The sequence below is a fragment of the Scyliorhinus canicula genome, chromosome 5 (genome assembly GCF_902713615.1).
Source record: "Scyliorhinus canicula chromosome 5, sScyCan1.1, whole genome shotgun sequence".
Lineage (NCBI taxonomy): Eukaryota > Metazoa > Chordata > Chondrichthyes > Carcharhiniformes > Scyliorhinidae > Scyliorhinus > Scyliorhinus canicula.
Window position 1 is genome coordinate 26,743,980 of NC_052150.1, and position 26,912 is coordinate 26,770,891.

Here is a 26,912-nt window from a genome sequence, read left to right on the forward strand (position 1 = left end):
ACAGTTCCATTGATGTCCAGTGACGTACTGTCTACAGAATGTCCAGCAGTTGATGCAAATTTCTTTAACCCCAACGTCATGAATAGTTTTCTGGATCTAGTTGACAGATACTGGAATGGATTCAAGTCTCTTCATTATAATGAAAACTTTCTGAGTGAGTATTCTGCAGTTTTGTTTCATAGATTTGCAAAGGACAGATGTGTCGTTGTTTCACTGATCAGATGCTTTGGGCTCCATTCCCACTCCAGTCTTGAGCACCAGAACCTGAAGATATGCTGCACTTTCAGATCTGCCATCTTTCACTTGAGGCGTCTTCCCTCCAACGGACATAAAAAATCCAATGGTACTATTTTGAAGGGGAGCAGGGGAGCTTTTCCTGGTGTTTGGGCTGATATTTATTCCTCAATTCAGTGACAGCAGTTCAAACATGCTTCATTATCTGTGAAGCATGTTGGGATGTACAGCGGTCATACGTACTGGGGTAGCACAGTGGTTATCACAGTTGCTTCACAGCTCCAGGATCCCAGGTTCAATTCTGGCTTGGGTCACTGTCTGTGTGGGGTCTGCATATTCTCCCAGTGTCTACGTGGGTTTCCTCCAGGTGCTCCGGTTTTCTCCCACAGTCCAAAGACGTGCAGGTTAGGTGGATTGGCCATGCTAAATGGGCAGCATGGTAGCATGATGGTTAGCATCAATGCTTCACAGCTCCAGGGTCCCAGGTTCGGTTCCCGGCTGGGTCACTGTCTGTGCGGAGTCTGCACATCCTCCCCGTGTGTGCGTGGGTTTCCTCCGGGTGCTCCGGTTTCCTCCCACAGTCCAAAGATGTGCGGGTTAGGTGGATTGGCCATGCTAAATTGCCCGTAGTGTCCTAAAAAGTAAGGTTAAGGGGGGGGGGGGGGGGGGGGGGGGGGGGGGGGTTGTTGGGTTACGGGTATAGGGTGGATACGTGGGTTTGAGTAGGGTGATCATTGCTCGGCACAACATCGAGGGCCGAAGGGCCTGTTCTGTGCTGTACTGTTCTAAATCTAAAATCTAAATTCTTTACTGATTTTCAGCTCTTTGTTGAGTTGCCAGTTTAAGCTTTGCATTGCACTGGGAAGCCCATTCACCAGCACTGATCACTGGTTTGTCATGAATTACATCCATAGTCATAGCTTTCATTTCAGTCACCAGATCGGCAAATTTTAGGGTCAGTCAGTAGTAGCTGATTGCGCAGCAGTCCCCATGTCCAACTTTCTTGGCTTAAGTGCCTTGTAGTAATCAGGTTAGTCCAGAATGATGCCAGTCCACAAGATTCATCATGAAGCTACTTTCTGATGCTTCATCATGTGGCTTTATCAGAGTCTTTGGGAACCCCATTCTCTTCTTTCCTTCTCCCTTCCTCCCACTTCTGTCGTCCCAAGCTGCTCCCCCCATTCCACCCCCAACCCAGCAGTACACAAATTTTAGTATCTTGGCTATCATTTGATGATTCACCCTTGTCACCTAATTCTGCCCTCATCATCTACAATCTGGCTTGCCTCTACAAAATTCTAATAAAAACCATCTTTTTAGAGTCACGTTACTTTAAGCATAAATGGTTCTCACTTCCAGCAAGAAACTTTAGTATGGTAGAGGTTTGAAATTATACTGAAATAAATCATTATTGAAAGTTGTGTTTTTTTTATGCAGCAAAGTAAATTGTGTGTTTACATTATGCTCAATGTTATATGGAAACAGGTAGATTGTCTTAAAGCTGGCAACTTTGGGACTGAGTCAGTGCCAGATTTTGAAACTTGATGGAACCATTTATTCAATTAATACGGGACATGTGGAAACCAAATTATAAGATCACAAAGCACTTTGGGATGTAAAGGGTGGCTCCAACCACTTGGAGAACAATGGGTGCACAAAACCGCATTGATGCAATTTTTCCAAGCTGGGTCCGGTGATGTCAAGGGTCGCTAAGCCACTCAAAATATCAGGCGCACACAGTGCACTGCTTGAGACGCCACCACGCCCACGGAGCAATGCCCCGAACATGCCAGGAGGTTTTTTCCCTCTTTTAAAATTCTTGGCATGGTGCGTTTCAAAAGAAAATGACCTGTTTTCAGACATTGCCAGTTTCTGGATAGCCAGGTTGGAGACACTGTCCCTGTAATGTGCATTGCTGCTGACGTTCCGTTTTATTCTTGTCTAAATAGACCAGGGCAAAAAAAATGATGTGCGCCATGAAGGAGCAAGTGGCACTCGAAAACCAGCCAAAAGAAACCAAGAAGCTTCAAGAAGGAATGAACAATTTAAAAGCGAAGAATGAGTCTTTGGAAACCTGTCTCTGCCAGCAGAAGCAACAGTATACCGAAGAATTCCAAAAGCTGTCCATCCAGCTAACTCAAGCTCAAAGAGACATGGTAAGAACTGGCCACTCATTAATTCAGCCTATATCTATGAAAGTCAGATTGTGTAGAGGGGAATTGTCCCAACCAGATGTACTGTCCCGTCAATATAGTTTTTTTAAAAATTGAAATTAACACCTCGAGCTTTTAGACAAAACTGTTTTTATTAATTGAATTTTATTTCTCTGTTGGGCGGCATGGTGGCGCAGTGGTTAGCACTGCTATCTCACAGCACCGAGGACCCAGTTTTGATCCCGGCCCCGGGTCACTGTCGTTTGCACGTTCTCCCACGTCTACTTGGGTCTCACCAGCACAACCCAAAAGGGCAGGAGGATTAGCCACGTTAAATTGCCCCTTAATTGGAAAAAAATAATTGGGTACTCTAAATTTATAGAAAAAATAATAATTTTATTTCCATTGAGTTGATCTATTTTGCAGGGAGTCATAGGAAGAGGGAGAGGCTATTCCTTCAACCCGTCACACCTATTCTGCCATTCAATTGGATTCTGGCTGATCTATATCCTAAATCCATCTACCCATCTTTCTACACAAATTGATTCTGTAACCGTTAATATCCATGCTTAAAGAAAAGTATTCATCTCAGTTTTACTCTAGCTTGAACTGCTTTTCGGGTAAGAGTGTTCCAAATTTCCGCCATTCTTTGTGTGAAGAAATGCTTCCTGACATAACCCCCCGAACCAACCTAGCTCTGGTTTCAGAAATGCTCCCTGACATAACCCCCCGAACCAACCTAGCTCTGGTTTTAAGGATAAACTTCCTTCTTCTGGACAGATAGTTTCTCTTGGTGAATCCTATCGATTCTTTTAAACATTTCAATCAGATCACTCCGTAACCTTCTATATTTGGGGCAGTTCAAGCTTCGTCTATGCAACCTATCCTTATAATATCATTTTAGCATCTCGCACATGTAACCACTTCAAAGATACTGATTACAGTTGCATTCAGGGGCAGTTGATGAGCCTGAGCAGTTATGCAACTTGTCGTTGATTTGCAAGAACCCGATTTAGAATGAAGTGGCATGTGAATACCCAACTGGTGCTAATCCCTTTTGTGATGCAGGCAATTATACCTACAGCATAGTTCCTGGCAGTCTCTTGATTTATCTGCAGTGAGATATACCTAGGTCCAAAAGAGTTCTGAAATAGTGGGTGACAAGAGGAAGGAAATGATTTAATGACAGTATCCCTCTCAAACTAATCAAGGGCACACTTATCAGCCTCACCGATGACTCCATCCCCGTGCTTGACCATTGTCTGAAGCTGAGCCCGACAGCTCAAAACCTCAGTAACCTATTTGATCCTGCAATGATTTTCCAACCCTGTATTCTCACCATCACAAAGACGATTTGCTTAACATTATCTGCCTCAGCCTTTGTGGCCGCTCTCCCGTATTCCGCCCACAATAAATTTTAACTTCGCCAAACCCCTCTGCAACCTGTACATGACGTGTGCCAAGTCCTCACCCGCGTACTCTCTGACCTACATTGGTGTCCAATCCACCAACATATTGATTTTTTAATTCTCATACTCGTGTTTAAATCTCGAATGGCCTCGGGTCTCCCCATCTCTCAGGCTTTATGCCGCCTGAGCCCTCCAAGAGCTCGGCATCCCTCCAATTCTGGCCTGTAATGCATCCCTACTCCCTCACTCCACCATTGGTGGCTGTGCCTTCAGCTGACTAGACGATCAGATCCAGCATTCCATCCCCAAATCCTTCTGGCTCGCCTACCTTTTTTCCTTTAAGAACCTGCTTTTAAGTTCTTTCCTCTTTAACTAAATTTTCAGCCGCCTGTCCCGATGTCTCCTCCTTTGACTCTTATCTATTTTTCTCTGGTTATGCTTCTATTGAGTGCCTTGAGATGATTCAGTGTTTTTTAAAAAATATATATATATTTTATTCCAAACACAATAATAACATACACATTCAACAACCTAATGTAAACATAATTCAAACAGTTTGTCAATTTCCACCCCCCAGAAACCTCCCACCTTTGTGCATCCCCAGAACACATAAGCGTGGTTTGCCGGCCTCCTCCCATATGTTACGCACACATCCTCCTCCTCCAGGAAAAACCCACTCATAGTCGCCTGAGTCATATGAGCCCAGCACTACCTTGAACTGTAAAAGTCTCTACAGGACGAGGTTGAATCGATCTGTGGATTATTACACTCTTCTCCTCCCCCCCCCCCCCCCCCCCCCCCCCCAACCTAAGCTCAATCCCCAATTGACTTGATTTGATTTGATTTATTATTGTCACATGTATTAATATACAACAAAAAGTATTGTTTCTTGCATGCTGTACAAACAATGCATACCGTACATAGGGAATGGAAGGAGAGACTGCAGAATATAATGTTACAGTTATAGCTAGGTGTAGAGAAAAGATCAACTTAATACCTCCCAATTCTGCTTTTATCTGCCAGGAGCGCCAAATACAACCCCCACCCTCGTGTCTGCGCCCATCCCGTTTCGAATCCCAAGTCATGGGGCAGCACGGTAGCATGGTGGTTAGCATAAATGCTTCACAGCTCCAGGGTCCCAGGTTAGATTCCCGGCTGGGTCACTGTCTATGCGGAGTCTGCACGTCCTCCCCGTGTCTGCGTGGGTTTCCTCCGGGTGCTCCGGTTTCCTCCCACAGTCCAAAGATGTGCGGGTTAGGTGGATTGGCCATGCTAAATTGCCCTTAGTGACCTAAAAAATAAGGTTAATGGGGGGGGGGGGGGGGGGGGGGGGGGGGTGTTGGGTTACTGGTATAGGGTGGATACGTTGGCTTGAGTAGGGTGATCATTGCTCGGCACAACATCGAGGGCCGAAGGGCCTGTTCTGTGCTGTACTGTTCTATGTTCAACATAATGCGACGCATGGTCCGAAATGAGTATCCCTGCATATTCCGCCCTCACGACGCCCAACAGCACCGCCTTCCCCACCACTAAAAAATCGATACGGACCCAATGTACATGGGAGAAGGAGTACTCCCTCTCTCCGGTATGCCTGAACCTCCACGGATTCCCCCCCATCTGATCCATAAGTACCCCCAGTTCCTTTGCCATCCCCAACCTGACCATTGATTTGAGGCCAAATCTTTCCACCCTAGAGTCTTAACACACAATTAAAATCGCGCCACCATAATCAACTGATGGGAATCCAATTCCTGATAGACGCTACTTAGCAAAGTCCGCATTGATCCAATTGGGCGTATATACATTCACCAACACCCCTGTTGCCCCTGCCCAGGACCCCACTCAACATAACAAACCACTTCCCCCACCCCCCAGGACCCGTACCTCCTAGCCATCACAAATGCCACTTTTTTTACAGAATAGGTTTGCAACCCATCGACTTAGAGTCAAAACCCAAATGGAAGGCCTGCCCTACCCAGCCCTGCCTTAACCGCACCTGGTACTTCACCTGTAAATACAATCCTGAAGGAAAACCACATCTACCCTCCGACTTTTAAGGTGAGCGAACAAGGGGGAATGTTTAACCGGACCATTTAAACCTCACACATTCCATGTTACTACTGTATCCTCACTGGGGGTTTCTGACACCCTCTTTTTATTAAGGTGTGGGCCATCTCCACCTAACACAGATCACAGCCAACTATCCAGCACCTCTCTAACCTGGGCCCACCCAAAATGAACACCTCCTCAATCCCCTCCTAAACCCAACCAAAACACCAAATGTGTCACCAGCCTCCTCCCCCATCCAACCTACCCCCCCAACACCCCACCCCGGCCACGCACCCCGCGGCCCCCACCCCAACTCTGCTTCCATTTACTAGCATTCCCTGCTAGCATGGTGACTCTTCCCTGGAATTCCAGATATATTACCCCACCCTAACCGTCCACACTACCCTAACCATCCACACTACCCTAACCCCACTCTGCTTCCGCTGCCTTATTTGGACCTAATGCTTTGTACCATCCCCTCATCGACCGAATCCGATACAAAACCACCATGTGCAAAAATACAACCAAACACACACATATATTACCTACACATATAACTCTAAAAAACCCATACCAAAACCCAACATCTGCAAATAAAACAACATGTCAATTACAAAATTAGCATGTACAAAATAAGTCATGAAACATACAAAAATTCCTATCATTAGCCCTTCCCCAACCATGTTCCTTGACAGACAATCATCCGCATCCTCCGGCGTTGAAAAGGAATGCTTCCTGTCCTTAAAAGTCACCCAAAGTTTGGCCGGGTACAACACCCCAAAGTGAACCTTGCTCCAAACCTTGTCTTGGCTTTGTTAAACCCTGCCCACCGTTTGGCCAGGTCGGCACCAATGTCCTGATAGATCTGGATCCGATTCCTCTTCCAGCTACAGTCTCGAGTTGCTTTTTGCCCACTTCAGAACCTTCTTGTCCTGGTACTTGTGCGCAAGCACAATCTCCGCCTGTGGCGACTCCCCAGCTCGTGGCCTCTGTCTTGGTGACCAATGGGCATGATCCGCCTCCGGAACCTTCTGGAAGACCCCTGCCTCGACCAACTTCCAGAACATCCTCAAAACTTAGTCTGTGGCACTCGATCCCCCCACGCCCTCCAGCAGACCTACGATTTGCAAATTCTGGCACCTGGACCGATTATCCTGGTCACCCAGCCTAGCCCACAGCACCTTGCCGGTCTCATCCAGCATCGCATTTCTGCCACCAGTGACACGATCTGGTCACTTTGATCTGACACCTCCAACTCTTGGAGTGTCACACCTTGCAACTCCAGGCGCTTCTTTACCTGATCCAAAGTCCTGCAAATCATAGCTACTGCTCTCTCAATCACACTGGATCAGACTCCCTGCATATGTTTTCACTATTAAACAAAATCCCCCTTGATAAAGTCCATCAACTGGGCCATAGGCAGTGTGGCAGACGTTTCCCCTTCCCCTCCGCCAATTTCTGTCACTGGTTCTGCACCATGCTTGGGCTCCAACTCCAGAACCAGGGCTCTCACTGACTTTTGCCGGGTGTGATACCACGCTGACATTCCATTCTGGGGGAGGAACCACCACTCACTTCTCACTTTTTCCACAAAAATCACCCATTAACTGGGTGGAATGGGCCAAAACACAACACCACCAAGCGGGAGCCACCTTGGGTGAGATTCTCTGCATTTGTAAAGGCTGCCGTGGGACAGGCCGTGACCCACGGCAGCCTTCACGCCCACTTACGGGGCCGATTCTCCCCCCCGGGCGGGGCTAGGAGCGCGGCCCCGTGTGTCACGGCGGCGTGGCCTTGACGACGGTAGTCAAGGCCGCATGTCAAGCGTCACGCCGGCTGACGCGGCCGATGACGTCGGCTGCGCATGCGCAGTTGCCGTCTTTTCCCTCAGCCGCCCCGCACGACGTGGCGGCTTGATCTTGCAGGGCGGCGGAGAGAAAAGAGTGCGTCCATTACGGACGCATGGCCCGCGATCGGTATGCCCCCCTTGGCACGGCCGTGGTACAGCCGTGCCAATCGGGCACCCAGATGCCCCAAAGGGCATCTGGCACCCGTTTCACGACCACCGCGAGCAGGTACGTTTGCTGCCGTGTTGAAACGGGCGTGAAGGCCTGGCCGCTTGGTCCATCGGCCTCGGAGAATCGCCGCTCGCCGTTTTTGATTCGTGGCGTGGGTCGGGCGTGGCGGGGGGGGGGGGGAGGGAGAATAGCGGGAGGGCGTGAAAAATGTCGGGAGGCCCTCCCGCTATTCTCCCACCCGGCGTGGGGGGCGGAGAATCGCGCCTCTTGTGTGCAACCGAAATGCTCATGACCACCACCGGATGTCATGAGTTAGTATGTTAAAGGCATTATATGATTGTAAGTTGTTGTAAGCAGTCTAACTATTAAAATTGTTCCTCAACAATGATATTATTTTCCTGGGGTAGCTGACATTATCTTTAAGGAGCAACAGCAGGTGGGGAGGGTGTGTAGAAATGCATTGGGTATATTATTGACAGAAGTGTGATAAAACACTTGATAATGTCAAGAATTCTTTGTAGCTTTTTATTTTAACTTATAAGAGAGTGGTGTAGGCCTCAAGACAGCAAACGAGAAATGAAACTAACCTCATTAGTAGTAGCATGATTGGGCAAAATGGTATTGGAAAACAGTTTGAAACTTCTTATGGTTGAGTAATGCACTAGGCTGATGGTGTCATGAATGATGAATAAAGTCTCTGTCTCTACAGTGCAGCCAATCAGCAATTACATACTGGTGAATACAGTACAGTTAAATACTGGGGAGCCATTTTGAAAGTAAATGTTGGTTGTTTTTTATTGCCCCTTTGTAGCAAACTTGATCATCGTTCTGTTTTTTTCTCTGCGTTAACAGGAAACATTGAAGGATTGTTTAAGTCAGACTTTGGATGAGAAAAATCATTTGCAAAACCACCTGATAAAACTAGAACAAAAAGCGCTGAATGCTTCCAGTTCCTCAACCCAACAAGTCGAAGGTGAGTTCCAATAAATGGGCCTTTTATGAATTCAGTACATTAGCATGCTTTCGTTGTGCAGACTTTGTGAAACTGTTTGCACTTTGAAAGAGAAAGCTTGTTTTACGATTTTAAAAACTCACCAGTTTGCGAACTGTGCAGTGTCTAAACCTCGACCCTGCAGCACAAAATAGGTTGGGAAAATTTCTTAACACCAAGCTTCTGAGGGTTAGGTGACTATTACTTCCCGTTGGCACCTTCAGGTGACGTTATTGGAGGTTCTACATCTACCAGAAGAGCCATTTGTAATAGTTTAACTTACCCGATCAAGGGCTGGTTCCAGGGTCAATTGATAACACTCTTGTTTCTGAGTCAATAGGCTTTGGGTTCAAGTGCCACTGCAGGACTTAACCTCATCCAGTGCTGTACCCTGCTCCAGATGTGGCATTAAACCATGCTGTGTAATATTTAGCTATGTAATATTCAAAAATAATTAATTGGCTGTCAAGCTCCTTGGAACTGAGTTCATTGAAAGCGATTTATGAATACAGGTTCATTCCACAGCAGCAACTGCTCAGTTAATGTATTTCTAGAATTAAAAACAAGAAAATGTTGGAAAAACTCAGCAGACCAGGCAGTACCTGGGGAGGGAGGGAGAATTAAAGTTTCAGGTCGTTGACCTTTCATCATGTATTCCTGAGTTCTCTTGTGGCATAGGCTTACTTTTGCAAAGATTGATTTCTTTTTTTTGTATATCTAGAGCTGCAGAGCCAGAACCAGAAGCTGCAGTGTGAGATTGACAATCTGAAGCACCAAGTCCAGTGTTACACCAAAATCCAAGAACTGACTGATATGCTTCAGGAAAGCCACAGGTAGCAGCAATTTGACCAGGGCATCGGTTCTCAAACCCACACATTTTGAATCATATCACTGTACTGAAAAAAAAGTATTTCGTACTATACTTTTGTAGAAATGTTCAACAAGTGAGTAGCAGGTTGCACCCTTTGTAACCAGTTGGAATGGATGGGTATTTACGTTGCCCTAAATCCCGGGGAAAATTGCACAGGAGGATGACTCTCTTTTTTGCGACATCATCCCCCGCATTAATCTTCCCAACCATCCAACCATTGCTTTTTTAAAAAAATGTATTTTATTACAATGTATCAAAATGGGTAACAGCGAATAAACATACTTCCCAACAATCAGCTATAATAACCCCCCCCCCCCCCCCCCCCTGCACGCGACGAACAGCCCCTCAAACACGGTCACAAACATCCCCCACCTTTCCTCAAACCCCCCTGAAGAGCCCCTTGACCCCTACTTCATCTTCTCTAATCGCAGGAAGTTATACAGATCACCCAACCAAGCCGCTATCCCCGGTGGCGATGCCGACTGCCACTCCAGCAAAATTCGCCGCCCTGCAGTCAGAGAGGCGAAGGTCAAGACATCAGCCTTCCTCCTCTCCATGAGCTCCGGCTTCTCTGAAACCCCAAATATCACCACCAAAAGGTCCGGGTCCACCTCCTCCTCCACTATCCTGGTTAAAACTGCGAACACTCCCGCCCAGAAACTTCCCAATTTTTCGCAACCCCAAAACATGTGCGTGTGATTCGCTGGCCCCCGCCCACACCTCTCACACTCACCTGCTGCACACTGAAAGAACGCACTGATTCTCGCCCGAGTCATATGCACCCTGTGCACCACCTTGAACTGCATAAGGCTCATCCTTGCACAAGAGGAGGTCCATTACCCTTCGCATTGCCTCACTCCATACTCTCCAATTGATCTCCATTCCCAACCCCACTTCCCATTTCTCCTTGATCTTCACCACCCGCTCACCTCTCTGCTCCCCCAGCCACTTGTGTACATCCCCAATTCTTCCCTCCCCTTCCATATCCAGAAGCAGCAGTTGCTCCAGCAGGGTGTATCCCGGGAACCTAGGGAACCCCCTCAAGACCTTTTGCGCAAAGTCCCTAACATGCAGATACCTGAACTCACTCCCCCTCGGCAGCTCTACCCTCTCCCCGAGCTCCTCCAGACTGGCGAACCCATTTTCCAAATACAGATCTCTCACTTTGACCAGCCCACTTCCCTCCACCTCCTGTATACACTATCCATCCCCCCGGCTCAAACTCGTGATTCTCGCACAGCGGCGTAAGCACTGACATCCCTTCCAGACTAAAATGCTTCCTCAACTGATTCCATATCTTCACTGTGGACTGCACCACCGGGCTCCTTGAATACCTACTCGGATCCACTGGCAACGCTGCCATCACCATTGCCCTCAAACTAGACCCCTTACAAGATTCCTCCTCCATCTTAACCTACTCTACCCCTTCTCCTTCCCACCACCTTGTCTACATTCGCCGCCCAATAATAATGAAGCAAGTTTGGCAACACCAACCCCCCCTGCTGGCTCTCCCTCTGTAGCAGGGTCCTCCCTACCCTCGGCACCTTCCCTGCCCATACAAAGTCAGAAATGATCGTGTCCACTTTCCGAAAAAAAGGCCTTTGGCGTAAAGATCGGGAGAGCTTGAAAGATAAACAAGAACCTCGGCAGAATATTAATTTTCACCACTTGGACCCTCACTGCCCGTGTATCCCGTCTCTTAAGATCCTCCCTAGCCTCCTCCACAAGCTTTGTTAAGTTCTTCTTATGGAGCCCCGTCCATTCCCTCGCTACCTGAATCCCCAAATACCTAAACCTATCTTCCCAACCATTTGCTGTGCTCTTTAACCTCAGTGCATTCTCCAGGTCTGTATTCCCCTGCAGGGACCATCCTCCCTCCCTCGTGACTTGGTCTGCAGAGGATGCAATCTGGGAGAAAGGTTAGCACTCCTTGTGGAATTGTTTTCATCCGCTTAATGACCATGTACCTCACTCCCACTTGCCACTTCAAGCCTCGGATATATTGGGCATGATTGATCGGCCATGCTGCGCCCGAAAAGCAGCTCGCCGCAGCGCAATGTGACTGATAAGAGTCCGGAAGACGCCGCTCCTGGAATCTGCCCAGCTCTCAAAGCCTCACAAGATCTAACATGATCTCGCAAGATGTTGCGAGTGGGATCACTTTTTGGCAGATCTGCATACTAGAGCGTGACAGCTAATCTCACTCGAATGTGCAGTTACCCGAGGAGTTGGGATCTATCCCCTTCGCCTCGAAGACCACGGGCGAGTGCTGTTCAATACTAGTCTCCACAAACGTGGACCAGACAGTACGACACTCGGCATTCTCCAGGGGATCAGAGGCCCCCCAGGTGCATGCCCTTTGGGCAGGGTGGTATCCTGTCACTGACGGTGCCATCCTGGCACTGCCAAGGTGCCCAGGTGGCACCTCTGGCTGACAGGGGCACTGCCAGGGTGGCACTGCTAAGTTGCCAAGCTAGCATTTTTGCACCCCGGCGGTCGGGCCAGGCATGCCTGCGCGAGTGTTAAAGGGGATACGGGGGTGCGGGTACCCCCTCATAGTTAGTTGGGGCTTGAGTTTGGGGAGCTGGAGGTCACATCGGGGGCTCCAGAGATCTCTCGCTACGGTCAGGTGTTCTGGCAAGTGGAGCTCCTCAGCGCAGAAAACAGGGCTCTCTCCGCTAAGACCTTCTATCTAACCCGAGTGACCTTTGATTGCGTTTTGTTTCTCTGCTGCGAGCGCCTGGAAACAAGCGGCTAAACGTGCTCGCTATGGGACATAGTTGCCATTTAGTTCAATCATGCCCACTATTTTTTCAGGAAATAATTTGTGGCAAAGCAAGATCTAGGGTACGATTCAGCAGCCTCGCGCCCAACTAAGTGTTGGGATGTGTCTGTTGAATCTTGCGCGACTTGCAACGCTCAAAACGCCTCACCAGATTTAGCGGAGCCTCGCTCGTCAGCGCGATGTTGGTCTTGCCCTCACTGGGCTTAATAAAAATCTACATATTTAAATAAACAATAAGGCCATTTAGTACTGGTTTCTACAAACGTGGACCAGTCCTAGTGGTACCTGGGGAGGGGGGGTCTCCCAAGCCAGAGACCCCTGGGGACAGGACAGGGTGGCACCCTGGAATTCCCTCTGGCACCCACCAGGTACCTTGGCACTGGCACCCTGGCAGTGCCACCCTGGTGCTACCATTGTGTCCAGGTGACACTGCCAGGCTGAGGGGGACTACTTGAGGCACTGCCAAGGTGTGACAGGTTGGCAATGCCAGGGATCAGACCCAAGGTGGCCATACCAGATGGCGGGAGGGTGTTCCCAGGCGCCTCCCCGTGGTTGGGAAGTTTGGGGGGGCCGAGGGGGAGAATGATGGGGCACCCTTCCAAAATGGCGCCTCGATCTGCGAGGAGCCTTTCCTGCCTGGCTCACCAGCAGGAGATGACTCAAATACACCCTCAGCTGAGAGACACACCCCAGCAAAGTGCTGTTGAATAGCGCTGCAGCCGGCAAGAAGCACCCTTCTAAAAGGTCCGAACACTGGACATAGATTGTTTTGCGTTGAATCGTGCCCCTAACCTGGTCCATGGGCACAGAGGGATTCCTCCGGTGTTGTAATGTCACAAAACATTTCAACATCTTAAGCAAGGTATGTTGTTCCTCAACTCGGCCCAACCCCCTCAGAAAATGTGGGTCACTGAACTCTCAGAGGATGAGTTGAATGAAGAAGCAGGCTTCCTTTGTGCATTTTGTAGTGTACAGTTGGATCTGGTTACCCAGTGGAGAAATATTTTACTATTCTTTCCAGGAGCGAGCTACCTGTGCTGTGCTATAAGGGCAGAGCTTAACAAAAACTGTTTACAGACAATTTCCTGGTCCTGTCTACTGGAGGATTTAGTGGTGCCGTTGGAATCCTTTGGCTGGCTCACTGCAACCGCCATGGAGTCTCCGGAGAATCCTGCCAAATATTTTTAGGTGGATTGCATCAACATTTGCTAATAGGAACACAAATGGGAAAAAGAGTAGGCCGACAGCCCCTGGAGCCTTCTCCTCCATTCAGCAAGATCACAGATTAACTTCGACATCAGTTCCATTTTCCCTTGGTATCGATTTGTTTTATTCCGAATTATCATTGACACAGAGGCAAGAAAGTTACCAAGGAGCCATGGCTGGCTTCCACCAGCACAGATACACACATCTCGGTGGGAAATATTAATGGTCAGGCGTCTGGGGCACAATCTGGTGAGCACATACTGCTGCTGATGTACATCAGGTGGAGGCAGGAACCCGTAGGCGAGACAGTAATTGGAGTTCTGCTGGATCCCAGGACCCAGCTGGGTCCCAGCCTGATGCTGAGCCTCTGGAAGTGGGTTACCCGGAGCTGATGGTGACGATAGGGAGCAGCCGAGACTTTCAGAGGCCGATGTCAGAGTCACTCCAGCAGATCCATAGCCGCTTGGAGGAGTCTCAGAGGCTACGGGCGCAGGAGATGGCGCAGGCAATGAGTGGCACTGAGGCCAAGACTGCTAGGGTGGCGATCGCAGTGGAGAGCCTGGTGCGCGATATAGGCACCATGAGTGAAGATGTCCAAGGCATCGTGCAGTCAGTGACAGCCATGGCTGAGGTTCACAGCAGAATGTCCGACTCGTTGGGGGGTGTTACCCAGCACCAGGCCGACCATGATGAGGTTCTGAGGGACATGTCCCGCTCTCAGCTGGGCATTGCCGAGGCGCTGCAGAGCATGGCCCAATTACTGAGGAGCATCATTGAGAACGTTGACACGATGGTGTGGATCATGGGGAACCGCCAGGGCTGGCAGATCCAGATGATGCAGGGGCTGCCGGGCCTCAAATCCACTTGGCATGTGTCAAGTGCTCACTTAACCATGATTGCCAATTCCCTATTGGCGATAGCCTTCAGCCGCACGGCCAGAAGCCTCAGCAGTCGTTGCCCCGGTATGGGGTTGGGATTTAAGGGTTGGCATGTGGTGCCGCAAGCGATTGCCACCCTAGCGCCTCACACCCAACCTCTCATGGCAGCCCACCCCTGCTCCCGACTGAAGTCCTTCCACCAGGTCAACGTTCTTAAAAAGGAGTACTAATCGGCACCAGCATGAGCACTTGCTGGGGAATCCGCTGAATGACCAGCGGCCGGAGGATATGGGGTGGCTTTCATTGAATGTATGGAAATGGGCTTCAGGTGGTGATAATTGATGATAATTTGGAGACGGCAACCGCGCACATGCGTCAGCGCGGTGACGGCAACAACGCATATGTGCCGGCGTGGAAACGGCAACCATGCGCCGGATCGGAGATGGCAACCATGCGCCGGAGCGGAGACGGCAACCATGCGCATGCGCCGGCACGGAGATGGCCATCGCGCGCATGCGTGGACCTGCGGCGGCTATGCTGGGCCGCCTTTTGCCGCCGGAGCAGCGTGCAGTACTCCAGCGGCCTGCTAGCCCCCTGAACACCAGTGAATTGCTGGGCCAGAAGGCCCATTGACACCGGCATACAGCACCCCGGTGTTTACGCCGGCATCAACATGTCTTTGAGCCTGCAAGGGGCATGTCATATTAGATTTAATATTGCATAATGTGCAAGATTTAGTTAACAGCCTAACGATGGGTGAGGATTTTTCTCGGACTGGTGCCGCAACACGCTGGACTAGTGCGTGGTCAATTCCATCCCCACTTGACCCGGAGACATAACACAGGTGAAATTAAATTTTATTTAAAATATCTGAGGCTGATCCCAATAGACGGCAGTCACCAAGTTTGTAACTTTAAATCACAAGTTACCTTTATTTTATACAGTGTTATAATTAAATGGATGTGAAATGTAACTGTCTACCCTTCCTAACTTGCTCCACCCTCCATACACACACACACATGCAGACAAACAATATAGAGGGGAAAGGGAAAGAAAATATAAATAAAAAGAAAAGGATAAGGATCTTTGACTGGAAGTTATCCCAGCGCATCAATGTCTTTCTGAAGTTCAGCTTTTTGATTTGGCACATCTTCCTTCTACGCTTGAGATGGTTTTCTTTGGCAGGATTATCCACCTTCTCTGCAGCCTCAGCATCATTTCAGGTTTACGGCAAAGGATGTGCCAGGCACTCGCTGCTTTCAGAGCAATAGATCAGTGTTTTCACTTCAACAAGCAGCAGCAAGAGAGCATTGCTTTAACTTCCAGGTCGAAATCCTTCTGCCCGGTTAAAGCGTCATGCAGGAAGCAATCACTGACCGTTGTCAACAGAATACAGTTCCTGGCCAACCCACTGTCTGCCAGTTAACCAATCGAACTGACTCCCTCCACAACCTGATTCCTTAGATCCATTCAGTGCCGAGGAGTCGGATTTCTCCTTTCAAAAATGCAAAACCGAGGAACCCCAGGCTTGATTCTCCGCCATCGGGGTACTCCATTTTTCCGGAAGCCCAGGGGTTTCACGACGCGTGAGGCTGCCCCACACTGGGAAACCCCATTGACCAGCCAGCGAAACGGAGCATCCCGCCAGCGTGCTGAAACAGAAATCTAGCGAGGCGGGTTGGAGCACAGTGTCCAGGCAAGCAGACTGTTTCACTTTGAGTATTCTGCTTAAAGGCACATCCCGATTATAGATCCATGGAAACAAATGAAATAAACAGGAAGGACTCTTATACTGGATTTAATAAGATGCTTTGGTCCCCACCCCCACACCACCGTCCTCCACAATCCCGGCTAAAAAGTCAGGATGGGGTCAGTTTAGTCTCACCCCTTCCAGATTGTTGCAGATTGGCTGTTCTTCAGTTTGAGGCAGAACATCTGCCCCTCATAGAGCTGCTGGCCAGTCAGAGGTTGGCAGCTCTCCACTTCAGGTAGTGCTCTCCAGTGGAGGGGTGGTGGCCACTGCTGGTACACCAGCAAGACTTGCAGGAAGGCAAGCTGTGCTGTAGCTGGGAACGGAGGAAGGCCTCAGGGTCTTACAGAGTTCTGCAAGGCTGGCCCTGAAGAGGAAGGTGGAGACTGGGGCGGCAAAGCCATGGGGGAGAGGAAACTTGAGGCAGAGGCTGTTCACAGTAAACCGTGATTTGTTGATGTGAAAAATAACAATCAGTGGGAGGTGTTCAAAAACAATTTGATGTGACAGAACCATTATATCCATTAGGGGGCAGAATTGTACTTGCCGAAGAAAGCCATGAATACCTAAAGAGTTAAAGGGTACATGAAACTAACAGAAAAAACATGCAAGCAAACAGAAAAAAACACAGATCTTGGAAAATTGGAGAAATGCATAAGGTACAAATCAGTAAAAGCCAGTAAATGGAAATATGGCCAGAAACTTTCAAGGGACATCAAAATCGTACAAAATTTATTTTACAATTATGTTTGGAAAAAGAAACATAGGAGTGGGATATTTAGCCCCTCGAGCCTGTTCTGTCATTCTGTGAGATCATGGCTGCTCTGCGACTCCTCCATATACTTGACTTTGCCTCATATCCATTAATACCGTTGGTTAATAAAAATCCATCCATCCCAGTTTTAAAACTAATAGTTTATCTATCATTAAGTGCCATTTGTTGGGGTGGCACGGTAGCACAGTGGCTAGCACCACTGCCTAAAGGTACCAAAGACCTGGGTTTGATCCTGGCGCCGTAAGGGATTCTCCCCGTGTCTGCGTGGGTCTCATCCCCACAACCCAAAGATGTACAGGGTAGGTGGATTGACCATGCTAAATTGTCCCTTACTTGGAAACAATTTTTGAAAAGTGCCATTTGCAAAAGAGTTATAAACCTATACCACCCTCTGGCTGAAATTCTTTGTCTGTTCACGGCAGCAGGATTCTCTGGTTCCGCTACTGTGAATGGGAGATTTGGCTAAACACCAAATTCTCTGTCCTCGCTAGCGATGGCGGGGCGGACTCGCAACAAAAAACCCCGGCCTGTGTGTGTTGGAAGTCCCTCTTTATTTCACTTCTGATGGGTCTGGCTCTCATGTTTAGACTACGCATCCTAGTCCTAGACTCCCCAAATGTGCTTGAACAACTCAACTCTGCTTTGCTGGGGACAATTTTACCAGCCTGCCCACGCTGGGTTTCATGAGCAGGGAACCTCGCGGCAGGCAAAAAGATGGAAACCTGCCAACACAAAATGAGTTCCGCAATTCTCCCGATGGCGGGGTCGTGAAGGGTCGGCCATCCCAATGCCGAATGGCATGAATGCAATTTGCATTCATAAACATCTCGTGAATGCTCATTTTTTTGAAAATTGCTCGCCGGAATCTCACAACTTTCGATCTTGCATCGCGGGTAGATCTCAAAAGGTGTACTGGCTGCTGGGAAACCCACTGAGGAGGTTTCTCCTGGCATCTACCAACGGCGCCGCTTTCCCGTTCGGGTGTAACGAGGCCGGTAGATCGTGCCCTGCGACTTTGAGGTGAGTGTAACATACACAGCCTACTTGCCTTAGCACTGTGCGGCTTCTGTTGCGATGCATGCCACACTGCTGGAGCTGTAGTTCTAGCCTGCTCCTGCTCTTTGCCAACACCTGACACCACTCTTCTGTGGTACTTAGGCAGATCTCCACTTGCACAGATGAGCATTGTGGCTGGTTGTGAGGTGTGAGGGGAGGCTGATGAACGCAAGGGGGCAATGGGAGGGAAAACTATGCAAGAGCTGTGAGAGGGGAAATGGGAATGACGGAAGACAGAGGGGCCAAGAGGTGAAGGAGGATGAGGAATAATGGAAGGTTGAAAAGCTGGAGCCCTACAAGGGTACATGAAATGCTGACAAGCAAGGTTTCAAACGTATACCACATTTTTGACTGGAAGGGGATGCGCAACAGACTCCAGAATAGGGAGTGGCAGAGGAGGTTGTTAGTGTGATACATGAGGGATGGGGAAGACGGACAGTCGGAAGGTTAGGTGTTGGTTTGGGAGGGGTCACTGTTGTCCTTAGTCTTAATGGCAATGGGAAATTATGTGAAAGTTAACTCCTTGGTCTGGGGGCTAGCAGTTCGGAGTCACAGAGGAGAAACACACCTGTGACAATGTGGAAAGGAGTCACAGATTGCAGGTCAGAAGTCAGAGTTAGGAGACAGTCCAGGGATGCAGAGGGCATGCAGTAGGAGGAATCTTTGAGAGAAAGGTGTGCTTCAGCTGCACAGAGGGGCAAGGGCTGTGTGCCCCAGAGGAAGCAATCCCAGCTTGGTGTACTCACAAGTCCCTTTCCCTGGGCTTGGCTGTCTCTCTACTGGGCTGCAGATAGAATGGTGATGGCAACAGGAGGCATCTGCAGCCTGTAGATTGGAAACAAATAAATGGAGGGTGGGGGGGGGAGTGGATATGAAGCCCTCCTGGTGAATTTATTTTGGCTGGCGACCGTGCACATGGCCTTGAGATAGTTGGGCAGAGGTCCACATAGGCCATGGCCACGTCACAGGTGATGAACTCAGGGCGGGGAGGGTAGGCATGTCCATCACAATATGGTGAGGAAAAGTGGCTCAAACATGGCTTACAAAAGAAACTAGGGATAATATTAAATTCAAAGATAAGCCAGAAATAGCAGCAAGCCTGAGGATTTGGGAGCACTTTAGAATTCAGCAGAAGAGGACAAAAAATGCAATCAATGGGGGAAAATAGAGCATACTAGTAAAATTGCAGGAAACCTAGAAATTGACGGTAAACGCTTCTATAAATATGTGAAGAAAAAAAGATGAGTAAAGACAGGTATAGGTCCCTTACAGTCAGAAGCAAGGGAAATTAAAATGGAGAATAAAGAAATGGCAGAAGAATTTAACACATACTTTGGTTCTGTCTTCGCAAAAGAGGGCACAAATGCCCTCCCAGAAATGTTAGGGAACCAAGGGTTTAGTGAGAGGGCAGAACTGAAGAAAATCAGTATCAGTAAGAAAATGAATGGGTTGCCAGAGCCTGATAATCTACATCCTAGAATATTAAAGGAAGTGGCCCTGGAACTATTGGATGCGTTGATGGTCCTCTACCAAAATTCTATAAACTCAGGAGCAGTTCCTACAGATTCCGAGTGGTAGGCAGTAACTTGTGGGGTACTGCAGGGATCAGTGCTTGGAACCCAGCTGTTGCCGATAGATACTAATGACCTGGATGAAGCAACCAAATGTAACATTTCCAGTTCACTGACAACGCAAAACTGAACAGAATGATTAATTGTCGAGAGAGTGCAAGGTGATTTTGACAGGTTGAGCGAGTGGGTAAACTCGTGGTAGATGCAGTACCATGTGGCTACGTGTAAAAGTATCAGAAAGGAAGAGTATTATTTATATGGTGATACGTTGGGAAGTGTGGATGTACAAAGTGTTACATCCTGGATAAGTGCGCATCAATTCCAGCTACACTTGTCCCGGAGTGACAACACAAGTGAATTAACAAAAAATTCTTATAAAAATGAGTGGCATGGAGACAGAGTGGATAGTCAGATGCTTTTTCCCAGGGTGGAAGAGTCAATTAATGGGGGGCATAGGCTTAAGGTGTGAGGGGCAAGTTTAGAGGAGATATGCAAGGGAAGTTTTTTTACACAGAGGTTAGTGGGTGCCTGGAACCCTTTGCCGGAGGAGGTGGTGAAAGCAGGTACAATAGTGATGTTTAAGGGGTGTCTTGACAAATACATAAATAGGATGGGAATAGAGGGATACCGATCCCAGAAGTGCAGAAGGTTTTAGGTTAGATAGGCAGCATGGTCAGTGCAGTCTTGAAGGGCCTGTTCCTGTGCTGTACCTTTCTTTATTCTTTGTCTTTGGCCCTGAGCTGCCCAGTAAATAGTCACCAGGTTTGTAAATTGAAACACAATTACTGTTTATTTATAGCAAGAATCATAATGAAATCGTAATTAAAACTGTACAACAAGCAAGATAATCTACTTCCCCATTTTACCATCCCACCCTCTACCCACACAAGACAGACACACACAGAGGGGGGGAAGGGGGAGAATTAATAAGGGTGAAGGTCAAAAAAAAGAGTCTTTGTTTCCAATGGTTGTTCTTTAGCACAGTTTCCACACAGCACACTGGTTGATCAAATTCTGGGTTACAGCTGATAATGGTCTTCTTTTCAGAGTCATTCATTCGGTAACGTACTTACAGGCAGCGGGCCTTCTGGAGAGTGACTTTAGTTCTTACCAAACTGGGCATCAACTCGAGGCTCACACTCAGGCCTACTTTTTTCTTGAGACACTTTATCTCACATCAAACTCTGCTTCCAGCTTGTGGTTTGACTTCAGTCTTGAAAGAATGGCACCCTGTCTTGCTGGAGTGAAAGAGTCCTCACAGTGGCCTACTGAGGAGAGTTTAACTGGATCTTTTGGGGGAGAATTAATTAGGACCCCCATCCAAGCTGCAGAATCAAAAATGAAACCAAAAATCCAACCCTTGAAGGTCTGAAATATTCCAGTGGGATCAGATCCGATCACCACCCGTTACCATGCAGAGCACAGACCTTTGGACCAATTTGTTGACCGCCAGCCAAATCAATCAAATTGAGTCATCGCTGACACTGGCCAATTGGCAATCACCAGTCTAAGTCAGCTTTCTAGATCCTGCTGTTTGAACTTAAGGTTCAGGCCAATTACAGCTTGTTTTGCCTTAAAGTCACTAGTCCATTAAACATCCATGGACCAAAAATGTAACAGCAAAAAAAAAGAAAAGGGAAATAAGGGAATAAACACGAACAACAGACAGGAAGGACCCTTATTTTTTTTTAAAATAATTTTTATTGAAAGAGTTTTTCCATACAGACATTTACCCCTACTAATTTTTAAATTATTTACAACACAATCCCTCTAGGCAAATATCCCTCCCTCGCCCGCCCTCTCGCGCGCACCATTCCTCCCCCCCACACCCCCCCCCCCCCAAGCAACAACTTAACAAACAAGGCAGCCTACAGTTACAGACATGAGCAGCGAGCAGACTTGCCCGTGTTACAGTCGTGCATGTCCCCCCACGACCATTGCTCCTCCCCCCCCCCCCGGGTTGCTGCTGCCACGACCCCGAACGCCTATCTCTGATCTAAAAAGTCAAGGAAAGGTTGCCACCGCCTGGAGAATCCCTGTACCGACCCTCTCAGGGCAAATTTGATCCTTTCTAGCCGAATATAGCTAGCCATATCGTTAATCCAAGTTTCCACGCTTGGAGGCCTCGCGTCCTTCCATTGAATTAGTATCCTTCGTCGAGCCACTAGGGACGCAAAGGCCAGTATTCCGGCCTCCCTAGCCTCCTGTACCCCCGGTTCTACCCCGACCCCAAAGATCGCAAGCCCCCATCCTGGTTTGACCCTGGACCCCACCACCTTCGACACCGTCCTCGCCACCCCCTTCCAGAACCCTTCCAGCACCGGACATGCCCAGAACATATGCACATGGTTCGCTGGGCTTCCCAGACATCTGACACACCTGTCCTCACCCCCAAAGAACCGGCTCATCCTTGTCCCCGTCATGTGAGCTCTATGCAGCACCTTAAATTGAATGAGGCTCAGCCTCGCACACGAGGAGGAAGAATTGACCTTCTCCAGTGCATCCGCCCACGTCCCGTCTTCTATCTGCTCTCCCAGCTCCCCTTCCCACTTGGCTTTCAGCTCCTCCCCTGATGCTTCTTCCGCCTCCTGCATTATCTTGTAGATGTCTGATATCTTCCCCCCTCCGACCCAGACCCCCGAGAGCACCCTATCACTCGCCCCCTTACTGGGGAGGAGGGGGAACCCCTCCACCTGCCGCCTAGCAAATGCCTTCACTTGTAAATATCTGAACATGTTTCCCGGGGGGAGCTCAAACTTCTCCTCCAGCCCTCCCAGGCTCGCAAACCTCCCCTCTATAAACAGGTCCTTCAGCTGCCGTATGCCCACCCTGTACCAGCTCTGAAATCCCCCGTCGATGTTCCCCGGGATGAATCTATGGTTCCCTCTTATTGGCGCCGCCAACAGACCTCCCATTTCCCCCCTGTGTCGCCTCCACTGCCCCCATATCTTGAGGGTGGCCGCCACCACCGGGCTCGTGGTGTACCTCGTGGGGGGGAGCGGCCATGGTGCCGTTACTAGGGCCCCCAGGCTTGTGTTGCCACAGGACGCCCTCTCCTTTCGTTTCCAAGCTGCCCCCTCCCCTTCCATCATCCACTTGCGCACCATTGACACATTTGCCGCCCAGTAATACCCCGAGAGATTGGGTAGTGCCAGCCCTCCACTGTCCCTACTCCGCTCCAAAAAGACCCTCCTCACCCTTGGGGTGCCGTGCGCCCACACGTAGCTCATGATGCTACTCGTCACCTTTTTGAAGAAGGCCCTAGGGAGGAAGATGGGCAAGCACTGAAATAGAAACAAGAACCTTGGGAGGACCGTCATTTTGATTGACTGCACCCTCCCCGCCAGCGACAGCGGTACCATGTCCCACCTCTTAAATTCCTCCTCCATCTGTTCCACCAGCCTGGAAAAGTTCAACTTGTGGAGGGTCCCCCAGTTCCTTGCCACCTGCACCCCTAAGTACCTAAAGCTCTTTCCTGGTCGCTTGAAGGGGAGTCTCCCAATACCCTCTTCCTGGTCCCCCGGGTGTATCACAAAAACCTCGCTTTTGCCCAAATTTAGTTTGTACCCCGAAAAGTCCCCAAACTCTGCTAATAGTTCCATTATCTCCGGCATTCCCCCTTCTGGGTCTGCCACGTACAGCAGTAGATCATCCGCATACAGCGATACCCGATGTTCCTCCCCTCCCCTAGTCAGTCCTCTCCACCCCCCTGAACCCCTCAGTGCCATCGCCAACGGTTCAATCGCCAGTGCGAAAAGTAAGGGGGATAGGGGACATCCCTGCCTGGTCCCTCGGTGGAGCCCGAAATACTCCGACCTTCTCCCGTTTGTCACTACACTCGCCGTCGGGGCCGAGTAGAGCAACTTCACCCACTTAATAAACCCTTCCCCAAACCCAAACCGTTCCAACATCTCCCACAGGTACTCCCACTCCACCCTATCGAATGCCTTCTCCGCGTCCAGCGCTACCACTATCTCAGCCTCCCCCTCCACTGCCGGCATCATAATTACATTCAGCAATCTCCGCACGTTCGTATTGAGCTGCCGCCCCTTCACGAACCCCGTCTGGTCCTCATGGATTACCCCTGGCACACAATCCTCTACTCTAGCTGCCAGGATCTTTGCCAGCAACTTGGCATCCACGTTCAGAAGCGAGATAGGCCTGTAGGACCCGCACTGCACGGGGTCTTTATCCCGCTTCAATATCAGGGAGATCAGAGCCTGCGACATTGTCGGGGGCAGAACCCCCCCCTCTCGCGCCTCATTAAAGGCTCGTACCAGTACCGGTCCCACCAAGTCCACATTTTTCTTATAGAATTCCACCGGGAACCCATCTGGCCCCGGCGCCTTCCCCGCCTGCATCTGACCTATTCCCTTGACTAGCTCCTCTAGCCCTATTGGCGCCCCCAGCCCTTCTACCAGCCCCTCCTGGACCCTTGGGAACCTCAATTTGTTTAGGAAGTCCTCCATTCCCCCTCTCCTTGTCGGCGGCTCAGACCGATACAACTCCTTGTAAAAATCCCTGAAGACCCCGTTCGCTTCTTGCCCCTTCTGCACTACCTTCCCGCCCCTCTCCTTCACTCCCCCAATCTCCCTAGCCGCATCTCGTTTGCGAAGCTGGTGTGCCAGCATCCTGCTCGCCTTTTCCCCATACTCATAGACCGCGCCCTGCGCCCTTCTCCACTGCGTCTCTGCCTTCCTGGTGGTCAGCAGGTCGAACTTGGCCTGCAGGCTGCGTCGTTCTCCCAGCAGCCCCTCCTCTGGTGCCTCCGCATATCTCCTATCCACTTCCAATAGCTCCCCCACCAGCCTCTCCCTCTCCTGCCTCTCCTTTCTTTCTCTATGTGCCCTTATGGAGATCAGCTCTCCCCTGATCACTGCCTTCAGGGCCTCCCAGACCATCCCCACCTGCACCTCACCCGTGTCATTCAAGTCCAGATAGCTCTCAATGCTCTTCCGGACCCTTTTACACACCTCGTCGTCCGCTAACAGCCCCACATCCAGCCGCCACAGCGGGCGCTGGTCCCGCGCCTCCCCCATTTCCACATCCACCCAATGTGGTGCATGATCAGAGATCGCAATGGCCGAGTACTCAGCTTCCCGTACCCTCGGGATCAGCCCCCTGCTCAACACGAAGAAATCGATTCTGGAGTACACTCTATGGACGTGGGAGAAAAAGGAATACTCCCTCGCCCTCGGCCTACCAAACCTCCATGGGTCTACTCCTCCCATCTGCTCCATGTACCCCCTCAGCACTTCTGCCGCTGCCGGCCTCCTATTGGTCCTTGAGCTCGATCTGTCTAGCCCGGGGTCCAGCACTGTGTTAAAGTCCCCCCCCATGATCAAGCCCCCTGCCTCCAGTCCCGGAATGAGGCCCAATAGGCGCCTCATAAAACCCGCGTCATCCCAGTTCGGGGCATATACGTTGACCATCACCACTTTCTCCCCCTGCAGCTTACCCTTCACCATCACATACCTACCCTCCTTATCCGCCACCACCTCCTCCGCCACGAACGACACCCTCTTTCCCACCAGAATCGCCACCCCCCGGTTCTTTGCGTCCAATCCAGAGTGGAACACCTGTCCCACCCACCCCCTTCTCAGGCGAACCTGGTCCACTACCTTCAAATGGGTCTCCTGTAACATTGCTACATCAGCCTTCAGTCCCTTCAGGTGTGAGAATACCCTTGATCTCTTGACCGGCCCATTCAGCCCCCTCACGTTCCAAGTGATCAGCCGGGTCGCGGGACGACCCGCCCCCTTCCCCTGCCGATTAGCCATGTCCTGTTCCCTGCTCGCCCCGGGTCGACCCTCCCCCTCTGACCCGCTCCCCATGGCGATGGCCCCCTCCCCCCACCCCTCCAGTCCTCCACTTCCCGTTTCTGGTCTTTCCAGCAGCAACCCGGTGTCCCTCCCTAACCCCCCTCTCCCCCCCCCCCCCCCCCCCAGGCTAGGACCCCTCCTAGCCGCGATGTACCCTCCATCGTACTCCCATAAGTCAGCTGGTTTACACTGACCCGGCTGCTCCTGCCACACTCCGACTCCTCCCGGCTCGGGGGGGCGGCCTCCCCCCCTTGCCACTCCTCCCTGGCCCCGCTCCAACGCGGGAAAGGTCGCCATTGCTAGCCACGCCCCGCGCTCCTCCCCTCCCCCCTCCTCTGCCCCGCGCGCGGGAAAACAGAGGAAAGCCCGCGCTTTCGCCCTGCCACACCCCACCCCGCCATCTTCAGTTCCACCCCCGTCCCCATCCATGCCTGTAAAGAACCCCCCCTAGGAGCCCATATCCCCGATCTGCTCTCCCCCCCCCCCCCCCCGTCCCGCCTCCCCAACTTAACATTATAAATAACAGATAGATAACAAATAACAATGTACTTAACAGTCGCCCTCTACCAAACAATATAAATAACCATGAATAACCACAATAACAATAACTAAGGGAAGTTGGCAAAGGGGGGAAAAACATCAGAAGAAAAACCAAAGCAAGAGTTCAAGATCCAAACAAAGAAAAAAAAAAAAAAGGGAAACCGTTCCAATAAGGGTTGCCCAGTTCCGACCCAGCCGAAAAAGAACCGCTTGTTCAGCTGAAAGTACCCGAGCGGCTACGGCCGCCAAGTATCCCCTGGGTCTAATTCGAGTCCAGTTTCTCTTCCTGTACAAAGGCCCACGCCTCCTCTGGGGACTCAAAATAGTGGTGTTGGTTCTTGTAGGTGACCCACAAGCGCGCTGGCTGTAGCATTCCGAACCTGATCCGTTTTGCATGCAGCACCGCCTTCGTCCGGTTGTACCGGGCCCGCCGCTTTGCCACCTCCGCACTCCAGTCCTGGTACACCCTCACCGTCGAGTTCTCCCACTTGCTGCTCCTTTCCCTCTTGGCCCACTCTCTCACGATCGCTGAGTCGCTGGAACCGCACCAGCACCGCCCTCGGGGGCTCATTTGCTCTTGGCTTCCTAGCCATGACCCTGTAGGCCTCTTCCAGCTCCAGGGGCGAAGGGACGGCCCCTGCCCCCATCAGGGAGCTCAGCATTTCTGCTACGTATCCCGGGAGGTCTGACCCCTCCAGGCCTTCTGCCAGGCCCAAGATCCTCAGGTTCTTCCGCCTCATTCGGGTATCCAGCTCCTCAAAACGGCTATGCCATTTCAGGTGGAGTGCCTCGTGCACCTCTACC

The 26,912-nt window shown here is 50.2% G+C and overlaps 1 protein-coding gene across 1 annotated transcript in view; it reads left to right on the plus strand.

Moving 5' to 3' along the window:
* Positions 1-26,912, plus strand: part of cep72 (centrosomal protein 72) — a 216,146-nt gene that overhangs the window by 178,477 nt on the left and 10,757 nt on the right. The window contains exons 12-15 of the mRNA XM_038796786.1: positions 1-158; positions 2,189-2,390; positions 8,716-8,836; positions 9,576-9,687. Coding sequence (XP_038652714.1) covers positions 1-158; positions 2,189-2,390; positions 8,716-8,836; positions 9,576-9,687 — 593 coding nt within the window. The remainder of the gene's footprint in view (positions 159-2,188; positions 2,391-8,715; positions 8,837-9,575; positions 9,688-26,912) is intronic.